Raw genomic sequence first — 14,708 nt, forward strand, 5'->3', positions numbered from 1 at the left:
TTGAAGGAGGCGCCGCGCGTGCCTTTGCCGCGCATGCGCCCTAACTGGTGGGCGGGAAACCGCGCCTACTTGTGGGCGGGGCTATACGCTGCTCTTCTGGGGTTTCCAGTAACGTGTGAACCACGTGCAAAAATCTGGATTAAATGTTAATATATATTGCAAATCCATGTATGATAGGCCATATACCCTAAACAAATAAATACACGTGCAAAATGCTGGTGATTAATTGTGAATTTATGTGCACATAGCATTTATTAATTTACATACACATATTATATGTAGCCCTTAGAGAGCTCCATGCAACAAAAAAACAGGACTGAGCTAGATTTTAAATTTATGGGTTTTAATTGGGTTCTGTTTTTATATTTTAATAACGGGCTTTAGAATAAGTTTTTTAATTGTTTTTATATTGTATTTGTGTTATGTATTTTTAAGTGCCTGTAAACCGCCCTGAGTCCTTCGGGAGATAGGGCGGTATATAAATATGATTAATAAATAAAATAAATAATAATAAAATAAAATTTCATTTTAATATATGCCGCTCAGTGTACATTCAAAGTACACTGGACTCGGTCAACTTCCTGACCTTCGAACCTTCCGCCGCGAGCTTAAGACACATCTATTTATCTGCGCAGGACTGGACTAGAATTTTAATTTTAAATTTAGTTTTTAACGGGGTTTTATTATTTTAATCATAATTTTAAATTCGGCCTTATTCAATAAGTTTTTTAATTGGTGTTTTATCTTGTATTTATATTTGTGTTTTTATTAGGCTGTAAACCACCCTGAGTCCCTTGGGAGATAGGGTGGTATAAAAATGTGATTAAATAAATAAATAAATAAGTTATTATTCTACGCTATGCTATGCTATTTTCTATTTATTCTATTCTATATTCTATTCTATTTATTCTATTCTATTTTCTATTCTATTTATTCTATATTTTATTTATTTATTGTATTGTATTGTATTCTATTTTATTCTATTCTATCACACATTTATTTTACTAATTTTTTACAATAGCCATCTCCATGACAAGGTGACTTTAGTTCAGAGGTGGGTTTCAGCAGGTACTGACCAGCTCTGGAGAACCAATTGCGGAAATTTTGAGTAGTTCGGAGAACCGGTAGTAAAAATTCTGACTGGCCCCGCCCTCATCTATTCTCTGCCTCCCGAGTCCCAGTTGATTGGGATGAAATGGGGATTTTGCAGTAACCTTCCCCTGCCACGCCCACCAAGCCACATCCACAGAACTGATAGTAAAAAAATTTGAAACCCACCACTGCTCTAGTTGGTTCTTAGTGACTTAAGCGACTTATGACCATTTTTCACACTTACGACCATTGCAGCATCCCAACGGTCACGAGAGGGAGAGGGAGGGAGGGAGGGAGAGAGAAATGCCCAGGGGTTATCCCGGAAACTGACACACCCTCCTACAAGATCTTACAACCAGCAGATCCCAAGTTTCTCCTCTAAAGGGACTAGAATGCTGCTTTCTTCCTTAAACTGGCAGCCTTCTGCCACTTGGTGATGCCCGATCTCCTCACCTGGGCTGGAACCAGTGGGAGAAGATTGGAAAGGCTGGAGGCTCCTGTTCCACATGCAGATGGGCAGAGCATGAATAATGCAAATTCCAATTCTTATGAAAATGAGGAGCTTAATTGCATTAGCTGCACAACGGAGGGCGAGGAGGGACGGGGAGGCTGACAAATATTTTTCGGGAGCTGTTTTGTGGCTTCCTTGTTTTGAAGATCCATTTGCCACCTCAGAGCTCTGGATCCCCTCCAGGATCCCACAGGTGTCTTCTCCTTCTCTTAAGATCTCAAGGTTGTCCTTCACTGCCAGATCTTCTGCTCTTCCCCAAGATCCCGAAAAATGTCCTTCTTTCTCCAAACACTGAAGGATTTCCTCCTTCTGTGGGATCTCTTTCACCTGCTTTTCTCCAAGAAGATGCCCTTCTCTTTCTTTTGCTTGTAAGAGGATCACAAAAGGGGATCATGTGGGTTTCAAAATTTTTTACTACCGGTTCTGTAGGTATGGCTTGGTGGACCTGGCAGGGGAAGGATACTGTAAAATCTCCATTCCGTCCCCAATCCAGGGGAAGGTTACTGCAAAATCCCCATTTCATCCCGATCAGCTGGGACTTGGGAGGCAGAGAATAGATGGCGGCGCCAGTCAGAATTTTTACTACCGGTTCTCTGAACTACTCAAAATTTCCGCAACTGGTTCTCCAGAGCTGGTCAGAACCTGCTGAAAAAGAAATAGATAGATAGATAGATAGATAGATAGATAGATAGATAGATAGATAGATAGATAGATAGATAAGCAAGCCTTTGGAAGAATATCAGGGTTTTCTGAAGCGGTTCACTAAACCGAGATCTCCGCGCAGCTTCTGGCTTGCCCAGGCAAGAGAGAAGGAGGGAGAGAGAGAGAGGAGAAGAGAGAAAGGGAAAGGGGGGGGAGAGAGAGACAGAGAGAGAGAAAAAAAAGCGAGCGAGAGAGAAAGCGAGAGAGAGAGAGAAAGACAGAGAGAGAAAAAGAGAAAGAGAGAGAAAGAGAGATAGAGATAGAGAGGGGAGCGAGAGAGAGAGAGAGAGAGAAAGAGAGAGAGAGAAAGAGAGAGAGAGAGAGAAAGAGAGCAAGAGAGAGCACTCTGGGATTAATTAAAGTCTGTTGCTTTCCACTTTGCCTGGGTAACCTTTCTTTTATGCCTTTTAGTAGGTGTAGGGCCCGAAAAAGTCAAGTCTATTATCGGCACGGCTCGGAGGGAAAAGGATCCTGCCCACCCTTGAAAGAACATGATGTTTAATGTTGCGTGAGGCTTCTGCTCCAGATGCTGCTGTCAGAGAGGCTCAGGTGAGAGGCTGGGCTGGGAAGTGGGAGGGAGGAGGAAGGGGATGCGAGCCTACTAAAATCTCCCTCAGAGGAGGAGGAATCGAGAAATAGGAGGAGAAGGGGAAGAAGAAGAGGAAAGAGGAGAAGGAGGTGAAAAAGGAGGAGAAGGAATCGAGAAATAGGAGGAGAAGGGGAAGAAGAAGAGGAAAGAGGAGAAGGAGGTGAAAAAGAAGGAGAAGGAATTGAGAAATAGGAGGAGAAGGGGAAGAAGAAGAGGAGAAGGAGATGAAAAGAAGAAGGAATTGAGAAATAGGAGAAGAAGGAAGAAGAAGAGGAAGAGGAGAAGGAGGTGAAAAGAAGGAGAAGGAATCGAGAAATAGGAGGAGAAGGGAAGAAGAAGAGGAAGAGGAGAAGGAGGTGAAAAGAAGGAGAAGGAATCGAGAAATAGGAGGAGAAGGGAAGAAGAAGAGGAAGAGGAGGCGAAAAGAAGGAGAAGGAATCGAGAAATAGGGAAGAAGGGAAGAAGAAGAGGAAAGAGGAAGGAGGTGAAAAGAAGGAGAAGGAATCGAAATAGGAGGAGAAGGGAAGAAGAAGAGGAAAGAGGAGAAGGAGGTGAAAAGAAGGAGAAGGAATCGAGAAATAGGAGGAGAAGGGAAGAAGAAGAGGAAAGAGGAGGCGAAAAAGAAGGAGAAGGAATCGAGAAATAGGGGAAGAAGGGGAAGAAGAAGAGGAAAGAGGAGAAGGAGGTGAAAAAGAAGGAGAAGGAATCGAGAAATAGGAGGGAAGAAGAAGAGGAAAGAGGACGCGAAAAAGAAGGAGAAATCGAGAAATAGGGGAAGAAGAAGAGGAAAGAGGAGGAGGAAGAGGAGGAGAAAAAGAAGGAGGAGGAATTGAGAAATAGGAGAAGGAGAAGAGGAAAGAGAAGGAGGAAGGAAGGGAGTAAGGAAGGAAAGAGACATAGAAAGAGATGGCAGAGAAAGAAGGAAGGAAGGAAGGAAGGGGAAGGAATGGGAAAGAGAGAGGATAGAAGGAAGACAGCTTGGAAAGGAAGGGAGGAAGGAGAGACATAGAAAGACAGAAGGCAGAGAGAGAGAGAGAAGGAAGGAAGGAAGGAAAGAAAGAAAGAAACAAGAGAAGGAAAGAAAAGATGGAAGTAATGCGGAGGTGCCTGCTGCCAAGCCCACGTGCAGAGCTGCTCTGTGCCCTCCGTTGGCGCAGCTCCTCCACCTGTGCCCGGGCGTGCTGGCTGACGGGGGTGCCCTTCCTTCCTTGTTTTCTCAAAGGCCTTGAAAATTCAAAACAAGCCCCCTGATTTTGCTCAATCCGGACCTCTCCCTCTTCTCCAGCCTCGCCTCTTTCACAGGCGCACCAGGCCGCCAGACAAGATGCAGGAGATCCGTTTAATCACCGTCCGTTTAGCGCCTGCTCAGAGTTGCAATAGCGCTGAGCAAAAGGGGCTGGCCTTAAGGGCCGGTTTTCACACTTAAGGACCGTCGCAGCAGCCTCCCCTTTGCGGTCACGTGATCCAAACGCGGGCGGCTCGGCCCAACTGGCTCGAATTTATGACGGTCACGGTGCCTTTCTGAGACCTTCTGACCGACAAAGTCAGTGAGGAAGCCAGGTTTACTTAACAACTGCAGCAGGAAAGGTTGTAAAACGGGGTGAAACTTGCTTCACAACTGTGTTGCTTAGCAACAAAAGTTTTGGGCTCAATTGTGGTGGTAAGTCAGGGAATACCTGTATAAGGTCTCCTGCTTGAGCAGGGGATTGGGCTAGAAGACCTCCGAAGCCCTTTCCAATCTTAGGGATCTATGTTCAAACGCCAGCATGCCTTCTCTGGGACTCAATCCTTCCTTCCTTCCTTCCCTCTCTGTCTTCTATTTCTCCTTCCTTCCTTCCTTCCTTTCCTTCTCTGCCTTCTCTCTCTCTCTCTCTCCTTCCTTCCTTCCTTTTTTCCTTCTCTCTCTGCCTTCTATCGCTCTCCTTCTTTTCCTTCTCTCTCTCTCTGCCTTTTATCCCTTCCTTCTTTCCTTCTCTGCCTTCTATCTTTCCATCTTCCTTCCTTCCTTTCCTTCTCTGTCTTGTATCTTTCTATCTCTCTCCTTCCTTCCTTTCCTTCTCTCTCCGCCATCTATCTCTCCTTCCCTTCCTTCCTTCTCTCTGTGCCTTCTATCTTTCTATCTCCTTCCTTCCTTTTCTCCCTCTCTTACATCTCTCTCTCCATTCTATCTATCTATCTATCTATCTATCTATCTATCTATCTATCTATCTATCTATCTATCTATCTATTTATATCTATCTATCTATCTATCTATCTATCTATCTATCTCTATCTATCTATCTATCTATCTATCTATCTATCTATCTATCTATCTATCTATTCTATTCTATTTTCTATTCTATTCTATTCTATTCTATTTTCTATTCTATTCTATTCTATTCTATTCTATTTTCTATTCTATTCTATTCTATTCTATTCTATTCTATTCTATTCTAATTCTATTCTATTCTATTCTATTCTATTCTATTCTATTCTATTCTATTCTATCTAGAGGGTCTCCACTGGAAACCAAACTAGGGATTCCCCTGGAGCAATTGCAAAAAAGCAGAGGGGGCTTAGCCCCGCATGGACCCTCCTACAAGGACACACGCACCAATCCCTGCTATGCCGAAGACCCTGCTTGCAACCTCCAGGAGACCCCCTGCCCGTTTCCAGAATCTGATTTCAAGAGGAGGAACAGAAGAAATAAAATTAATTCCTCGCACAGCCTAAGCGCTTGTGGGAGTTGATCACAGTTAAAAACAAAAAAAGGAAAAGAAAAAGAAAAAGAAAGAAACCAAGGGCCCTAGAAGCATTAAATCAGATTCCTGGCCACCGCAGAAGCCTTTTCACCGCCTCGGATTAATTTCTGTGGGAAATTGGAAGTGGGTTACCTTTACTCCTACATCTGTCTTTCCTTCCTGCAGCCTGGAGGGATACCTGACATTTTAAAACTTGTCTTTCGGGGGTGGGCTGCTGGCTTAATGCCTTCCCCCTTCTTTTTTTTCTTCTTCTCTTCCCCGGCGGGAAGAGATTTTCCATTACTAACAGCCTCCTTTTTATAGTCCCCCATTTCCAATTTAGGAAGAAATACGTCCCGATCAAATATTGATGGGCGGGAAACAAATCGGATTTTTGAAGGCCGAGACAGATGGATGGATGGATGGATGGACGGGACGGTAGATGCGTCGCATCTCTTTCGTAGCCAAACAAAGCTGGGTGAGGGGAGGGAGAAATAAATTTTTGCCTCCCAGCCAGGAAATTTCTCCAGTTGCAGAAGGGAAGAGAGAAAGAGAGGGAAAAGAAAGAAGAGGGAGAAAAAAAAAAGGAAGAGGAGAAGAGGGATGGGTTGAGGAAGGGCATGAGAATGTTGTTACCCAAAGAGGATTTTTGGAAAGAAAATGAGCATATTCCTTGGTCAAGGACGGATAAGTGAATTCCCCAAAGAGATTGTCAACAAGTCAGTCACCTTGTCGTTCCAAAATCTTCCTCTGATATCTTTGCTTCGATTCGGGGTGGGGTGGGGGCATTTCACACACATACCCCCATGTTATTGTGGAAAGGGCTGGGCTCCTTTTGGCCCGACAAATAATCCTCTCCAGCTACAGAAAAGAAGATCCCACACCTGAAGACGCTCCCTGCACGGTTGCCAGGCTAACACAAAAAGATTGTTTCCAGGAAACGCTGAAAGGCATTCAAAGCCATTGAAAACTGAGTCAGAAGGCTGAGATTCAAGGCCTTGGCGCTTCCTAATGATTGCTTTCCTTTTCTCCCTCTTTCCCCTTCCTTCCTTCCTTCCTTTTCTTTCCTTCCTTTCTCTTTCTCTCTTTTTCTTTTTCTTTTTTCTCTTTTCCTTCCTTCCTTTTTCCATTCTCACCTTTCAATCTTCCTTTCCTCCCTCCCTTTTCCTTCCCTCCTTCCTTTTCCCATTCTCATCTTCCAATCTTTCTTCCTCCTTCCCTCCCGCCCTGTTCCTTCCTTCCTTTCCCATTCTCACCTTCCAATCTTCCCTCCTTTTCCTTCCTTCCTTCCTTCCTTCCTTTTCCAATTCTCACCTTCCAATCTTCCTTCTTGCCTCCCTTTCCCTTCCCTCCTTTCCCTTCCTTCCTTCCCTCCCTCCTTCCTTCCTCTTCCCTCCTTTTTTCCTTCCTTTTTTCCCCTTCCCTTCTTGTTCTCTTTCTCTCCGTCTCTTTCTGCCCATCCACATTCCTCTTATTTGTCTGAAAACCTTCCAATAGGGTGGGAAGGGACCTTGGAGGTCTTCTAGCCCAACCCATAGCTGAAAGCAGGAGACCGTATACAATTCCAGACAAACGGCTGTCCAGTCTCTTCTTGAAGACCTCCAACGATGGAGCATTCATGACACCAAGAGGCAAGCAGTTCCACTGGTTAAATGATCTGGGGTTATAGAGTAACAGTTGGTAGGGACCTTGGAGGTCCCCTAATCCAACCCCTTGCTCAAGCAGGAGACCCTAGCCTTTTCAGACAAATAGCTGTCTAGTCTCTTCTTAAAAACTTCCAGTGATGGAGTACCCACAACTTCTGGTGGCAAGCCGTTCCACTGGTTAATAGTCATGTCAGGGAATTTCTCCTCAATTCCAGCTTTTTTCCTTGATTAGTCACCATCCATTCTTGTCCGGCCTTTGGATGCTTTGGAGAAGAGGTGGATCCCCCTCTTCTTTGGGGCAGCCCCTCAAATATTGGGAGATGCTATCGTGTCAGCCCTAGTCCTTTTCTTTGTTAGACTACTAGACGCACCTAGCTCCCTCAACAGTTCATTCCTGCACCCCATGAAATAGGCCACATAGACCGTGGAGAAGATCATATCTCAACATGATCCACCAACATCTGGTGGAGCAGATCAACCAAATAGCAGAGACAAGACAGACATGGCCATGAATTCTGGCATTCCTCTTCCAGCACGATTCTCAGGCTGAAATATTTAAGATTTAGCTGCCTTCCTTCGGTAAATAATTGATGTTCCATCTTAGCGGCTGGAGAACATCAACCGTCTGCATTGTTGACAAGCAGAACAGAGTGTTCCGAGAAGTCAATTTGGATCCTCCTGTAAAGAGGACATCTTTTTTTCGGCTTATAAACTGGGGAGAGGTTGCTGTCTCCCCCACCCCACAAAAAAAAAAAAAACACGGATCGGAAGGAAGGGGGGGGTCTTGTGGGCAGGTGGGAATGAGTTCCAGGAGCTACGGAGTCAGTTTTGATAAGGCAGAGGGTCCTCGATTTGTGACTGTTTGTTCAAAATTACCGCAGGACAAAAACATGTGACTTCCGACTTCTGTTCTCGTACTTTAGAGCAGGGGTCTCCAACCTCGGGCACTTGAAGGCATGCAGACTCCAACTCCCAGAATTCCTCAGCCAGGATAGCTTTAGAATAGAATAGAATAGAATTTTATTGGCCAAGTGTGATTGGACACACAAGGAATTTGTCTTGGTGCAGATGCTCTCAGTGTACATAAAAGAAAAGATACGTTCATCAAGGTACAACTTAAGGCTTGTGAACTACAATTCCCAGAATTCCTCAGCCAGGATAGCTTTAAGACTTGTGGTCCGCCAGCAGCCTGCGGAGCTGGCAACGGAGTCGGACAGCAATGAGGCTGAGGAAGAACATGGGCCAGTCCTGGAGGCTGGGGAAGGCCTGGATGAGGGCTCTGCATCGGAGGCAGAGGTGGGGCCAGGGCCATCGAGGAGTGAGGTGCAGACTCCGGAGCCTCCAGAGACTGATAGTAGTGAGGCAGAGAAACAGGAGGAGTCTGTTCCTAATGCATGCATGAGAAGAGCTGCCAGAAGGCAAGAGCAGCTCAAGAGAAAGAGGACGACTCGGGAGTAGGGCCAAGAGGTGATTGGCTCCTCCCATAAGGCTTAAAAGACCAACAACGGCATTTGGGCTCTTTGCCGGAAAACAATGTTGATAGCTTCGTCCTGTTGCATTTATTTTGTATTGGTGTCTTCTGAACTTTTGCCAAGAAAAGCCTTTGGCAGTTTGCCTAATTGGACCAAGGTTGGTGATAGGACTGAGGAATTTGCGTTGGGAGGAATTTGCTTTAATTTAGTTGAACTACGCTGAGAATGAAGTAATTCTCAGCTGTTCGAATAAAGTTTGTTTGTTTTTACACTGACTTGAGTTTCCTACTTGGGCCTGGGTCACAACAAAAAGCAGGTAAGAGGCACCAAAGGCGTGTTAGGGGAGCGAAAAGCTTCAGCTGCCAGAGAGAGGAAGGGGTTAATCAGACGGAGGTGTTATTATGCCTCTATTAATATGATGTTTAAATGGTCAGCCGTTAAATATGAGCCAAGAATGTGCTGCAGCTGCCAAAAAAGCCAGTGCAGTTCTTGGTTGCATCAAGTGAGGGACAGAATCAAGATCTCGTGAAGTATTAGTACTTTTCTCTCTCCCTCTTTCTCCATCTTACCTCTTCCTTCCTCACTTTTCAATCCTTCCTTCCTTTCTCCATCCTCTCCTTCCTTCCTAACTTCCTCCCTCCCTCTTTCTCTGTCCTCTTCCTCCCTCCCTCCCTCCCTCCCTCCTCTCCTTCCTTCCTCTCTTTTCAATCCTTCCTCCCTTTCTCCAGACTGACTCTGGGAGTCCCACAGGTTATATCACCTGACGGGGCACTGCTGTTACCTAGTACAAATTAAAGTTTATATTGTGCGAATTCCCCCATTCTGTCCGTTTTATCCATGTGGCTTATCAACTTTGGAGGTTTGGGAGATGGATAATTTAAATATTGCTACGGAGGCTGAATGGCAATGGATCAATAAAAGATGGCAAAGAAAAGAATGAGTAAAAGTCCATAGGAAGGTAAGCCGGATATGTTGTCGCTCGAGAAAACTGCATTGTAAAAATGACCCTTGGGGTTGTGCAGAATCGTTTTTCCAGCACTTGCTAAAGTCAAAGAAGGAGCGCTTGAATCACAAACTTTTAGGGATACTAATTCCGTTAGAGGCAACGAGGCTAAATTTGTGTTTATCAAAGAGGGAATTGCAAGGAGAGGATCTAATTATAAGATCAATATATTGCCCCAACTGCAATCAGTCGGTATTTATGCAATCACTATTGCAAAAACTAAACTCATTAAGAATTGGAAATGTCATTAGAAGTGGGGGGAAACTTCAACCAAGTTTCGGATAACGAATTGCGCTGATCTTCTAAAAAAGGCAACGGGGGAAATAGGACGATAATTTTGAAAAATCTCGGCTTGTGCTAATTTGATTTTTGATAATTTGGTGACAGAAGCATCCAGATGAGAAGGATCACGTGCGTCATTCAAAGTGACAAAGGCCAAATTACTGATATTTTAGGTTCGAAAAATGTTTTCTGATGCCGTTTTGTCCCCCAAAGTTAGTTCCGTATTATTGCATATCAATATGCACCTGTTTGAGATTGCAGGTAGACCTCAATTTACGACCAACGCGGAGGCCAAAATTTCTGCTGCTAAGCGAGACAGTTGTTAAGTGAGCTTTGCCCTGTTTTACGACTCTTCCTGCCGCAGCTCTTAAGTGAATCATTGCAGCTGTTAAGTTAGTAACGTGGCTGTTAAGTGGATCTGGCTTCCCCATTGACTTTGCTTGTCAGAAGGTCGCACAAGGGGATCGCATGAACCAGGCACTGCAACCGTCATAAATATGAGTCAATTACCAAGCGTCTGAATTTTAATCATGTGGCCCTGGGGATGCTGCAATGGTCATGAACGTGAGAAAACAGTCATGTCCCTTTTTTTTTTGGTTCCCTTCTTTCTTTCAACAGTCACTAAATGAACTGTTATAAGTCAAGGACTACCTTACATTTTTTCCCCTCCACTAAAGTGGGATTATTTTGGGGGGGAGGGAGGATATTGGATCCAACTTTGTCACATTTTGCTCTTTTTAAGTAATAACACTGAAGGAGTTTTATCACACTATTTCATCCCCTTTTTTCTTCGATCAGCTCCTTTCCTTAATAGATGGTGGGAACGCTGCTGATGTAATTACCTTATCTTGATTCCAGCAAATCGAGAGCTTTGATCCAGAACCCCTGAGTTGTTCGTGACAAGGCCGGCTGAAAAAATAGATCCACTGGATCCTTCATCAGAGACACCCCAAGAATTTGGGTGTTCTCCGTTTTTAAAAATTCTGATCCTGCAGGGCTTGCTGGCTAAAGGATCATTCAATCAAGAACTTGCAAAGGGGCATGACCTGAATAATAATAATAATAATAATAATAATAATAATAATAATAATAATAATAATAATAATAATAATAATAATAATAATACACCACATTAATTCCATTGACAATAATCCTATGAAACACAAAACTGGGATACCAAATCTCAAGCCAACATGGGAAGATAAACCATCTACTACACATGGATGATTTAAAAATGTATGCGAAAAGCCCCACTGAACTTAAATCAATACTCAACACAGTTCAACTGTTCAGCAGTGACATCAAAATGAACTTTGGTCTTGAAAAATGTGCTATATTATCCATGCAGCAAGGAAAAATGGAAACATAGTAAAAGCATTAGAAAAGGATGAGGGTTACAAATACCTAGGCATATTGGAAGCAGATAACATCTTGAATGGAAAAGTCAAAGAGTCAACGCAAAAGGAATACATCAGGAGGGTCTGCAAAATATTAAAATCAAAGCTGAATGCTGGAAACATAATTAAAGGCATTAATACATGGGCAGTTCCAATGATACGCTACTCAGCTGGAATCATCAACTGGACTGTGGCTGAACTGGAAAACCTGGATCGGAAAACGTGGAAACTTTTGAATATGTACCACGCTTTACATCCACGAAGTGACACCGAGAGGTTGTGCCTGCCAAGAAAAATAGGAGGCAGAGGGCTATTGCAAATCCATCGAACTGTGGAAGAAGAAAAACGAAGTTTGAATGATTATGTGAAGCAAAGTACAGAAAAATTGCTGCAGGCTGTGAAAACGGAGAACATTATAAAAACAACAGCCACAAAGGCAAAATATAAGGAAAAGCAGCTGGGTGACGGATTAAATGGATGGAAAACCAAAGCTCTGTGTGGACAGCACTTGAAAAACATTGAAGGGAAATTTGATGACAACTTGTCATGGGCTTGGCTTAAGATGGGAACCGTCAAGAAAGAAACGGAAGGTTTAATACTCGCTGCTCAAGAACAAGCACTACAAACTAATGCCATGAAAGCAAAGATACAAAAATCCACCGACAATCCAAACTGCCGACTTTGCAACAACAAAGTCGAAACTGTTTCACATTTAATATGTGAATGCAGCAAAATCGCACAAACTGATTACAAAGCTAGACACGACTGAGATGCTAAATTAATCCACTGGTCATTATGTAAAAAATACGACTTGCCTGTATCCGAATAGTCATGGGAACACAAAGAGGAAAAAGTTATAGAAAATGAGAAGATGAAGATCTTGTGGGACTTTGGAATACAACGGATCGTCACTTGGAACACGACACGCCAGATGTCACAGTTGTCGAAAACCGAAACGTACCATTTATTGGCATCGCGATACCAGGAGATGCCAGAGTCGAAGAAAAAGAACTGGGAAAAATCACGAAATATTGCGATCTGGCCATCGAAACTACACGGCTATGGATGAAACATGTCACAGTGGTACCCATTGTCATCGGGGCAGTTGGTACCCTGTCCAAAAAGTTTATAAGATACATCAACAAAATGCAGCTTCCTGCAATAACACCAGCAGAACTGCAAAAAAACTGTGCTATTTGGAACATCGTACATCTTAAGAAGGTCCTTGGTTGATACCTAGGATGCTGGCAGCAACCCAGATCAATCATCAGCACCAGTCAACAGTATTTGTGATGCGTTTTTGAATGTTCAGTTGACTGAGCTTCATGTTTAATGAATAAAGTAAATAATAATAATAATAATAATGGAGAAACAAGGGTTTTAAGAAGAAAGACTGCACGCCTGTCACCCGTTCACACGTGCAATCGGAATCCGTGCAGCAGCTGGACAAAGTTGCATTCCCAGCCTTGCTATGAAAGATGCACCGCTAAGACGTGATCCCTTCCTCGGAAGCCTCCAATTAAAAGACGGGATCCCGGGGAATCTTCCAATGACACGCGTGTCCGCCCGCCGCCACGAGACTCGCATTCCAGGAGGCGGGATCCTCCTGGGGAGGGGGAGGGGAAAAGAAGAAGGTTCTGACCAATCAGCGCCGCCGCTTCGCTCCGGCCCTTTCCAGGTGGCAGGTCCGCTCCCCTCGCGTCTGGGCCAATCAGGAGCTTTGTTTAGGGTTAGCGGCCCGAGGAGGGCGCGGCTGCCTGTCAAGGCGGCCGGACCAATGAAAGCACCCTTTGGGTTTTTTCGCCCTGCCCCTCTGAGCGCTCGCGCTCTTCTTTCTACACCCCCCCTTCCTCTAGAGCCGCGCTACCGGTGCTCCCCGCCATTTGCGTCACTGAGTTTTTCCCGCCTTTCAGAGCCTCTCCAGCCGCCTATTGGCCGCCGCGGCTGTCATCGCACCATCGCTCTCCCTCCGCGGCCTCCGATTCGCTACTGTCCCTCGCTCAGCACTAAAGGAGCGCCTCCTCCTCCTCCTCCTTCCCCCCTCCTCCTTTCATCCTAGCTGCCCTCGCGCTTCCGATACGCCTCCCCTCTTCGTTGGCCCCGCCCACTTGTCAAGATCACCCGTCCATAAGCCGGCGTGCTTGCCAGTCAAGGACCATCCTCTCCTCGCGCCCGCCTCCTCCCAGCGCCGGTTGGTTCACCTCGACGCCCATCCCGCCGAGCGGCCAATGGCAACCGCGGGCGTGTGTGAGGGAGCGTGAGGAGGACGAGAAAGAAGGCCGAAAAAAGCGGCGGAAACCGGGCCGGCGGAGGTTGGCGGCGGCGAAGGCAGGCCTCCCGAGGGAAGCAACGGCCGCCCGAAGCCACAGAAGGGGAAGAAAAGCCGGCTACGGGTCGCCGGGGAAGGCGGGAGCGGAACCGGAAACGGAGGAGAGGAAGGGGCGGGGCCAGCGGGAGAGGCGGCGACAGCAGCGGCAGCGGCGGCGGCGGCGGCGGGAGCAGCGCGCGCGCCTGCCTGGATCCTGGTCGCGAGGAGGAGGCGGCGGAGGAGGATGTGGCGCGCGGAGGGGAAATGGCCGCCGAAAACAAGCCGGAAGGTGAGCGGGGAGAGCCGGCCGGGGCCGCCTTCTGAGGGGGGGAACCAACCGACCGACTGACTGACTGGAGAGGGCTGTGAGGGGAAACCGGCGGGAACGCGCATGCGCGGCCCCTCCGGAATTGCCACCTCCTCCTTTCTCCTCCTCGCCTTCCCGCCCTTCTCGTTCTTCGCGGGGGGTGGGTGGGGGAAGGGACGGAGGTGGGTGGTGAGGGGCTATGAGGCCTCGGGACCCCGAAAGTTGCGAGGGGCGGGGCGCGGGCGCCTCCTGGGGAGGGGGCGGGGCCGACGAGAGGCCCCTCCTTCTTTTCCCCTCGCGGGGGGGCGGCCCGGCGTCGTTGCCTGGCGACCGAGAGACCCTCCTTCCTCCTCTTCAAAACCCCCCTCCCGCCCAGAAAGTCCTCCCGGGTTGACTGGTGGTGGTGGGATTTTGAAGGGGTCCCCCTCGGAGTTGGAACCCCTCCCCCTTCTTCCCCAGCCAAAGGGCGAGGGGAAGCCCCCTCCCATCCTCCCCCCAAATGCTCTTTTTCCCTGGCTTGGCCGAGGAGAGGGTGGGATGCCGCCTGCAGGGGTCACCCGAGGATGGAGGGAGGGGGGGGAAACGGAGGAATGGGAAACACCCCCTCCCCCCCCCGAGGTTGAAGAGGGGGTCTGAATGTGGAGGGGCGAGGGGGGGGAGGAGGAGGAGGAGGGAAAGC

At 46.6% G+C, this 14,708-nt stretch overlaps 1 protein-coding gene across 1 annotated transcript in view; it reads left to right on the plus strand.

Moving 5' to 3' along the window:
* The first annotated feature begins 12,285 nt into the window (after positions 1-12,285).
* Positions 12,286-14,708, plus strand: part of LOC131187201 (U1 small nuclear ribonucleoprotein 70 kDa-like) — a 44,580-nt gene continuing 42,157 nt past the window's right edge. Inside the window, exons 1-2 of the mRNA XM_058161440.1 lie at positions 12,286-12,371; positions 13,671-14,011. Coding sequence (XP_058017423.1) covers positions 12,286-12,371; positions 13,671-14,011 — 427 coding nt within the window. The remainder of the gene's footprint in view (positions 12,372-13,670; positions 14,012-14,708) is intronic.

The sequence above is a fragment of the Ahaetulla prasina genome, chromosome 18 (genome assembly GCF_028640845.1).
Source record: "Ahaetulla prasina isolate Xishuangbanna chromosome 18, ASM2864084v1, whole genome shotgun sequence".
NCBI classification, from domain to species: Eukaryota; Metazoa; Chordata; class Lepidosauria; order Squamata; family Colubridae; genus Ahaetulla; species Ahaetulla prasina.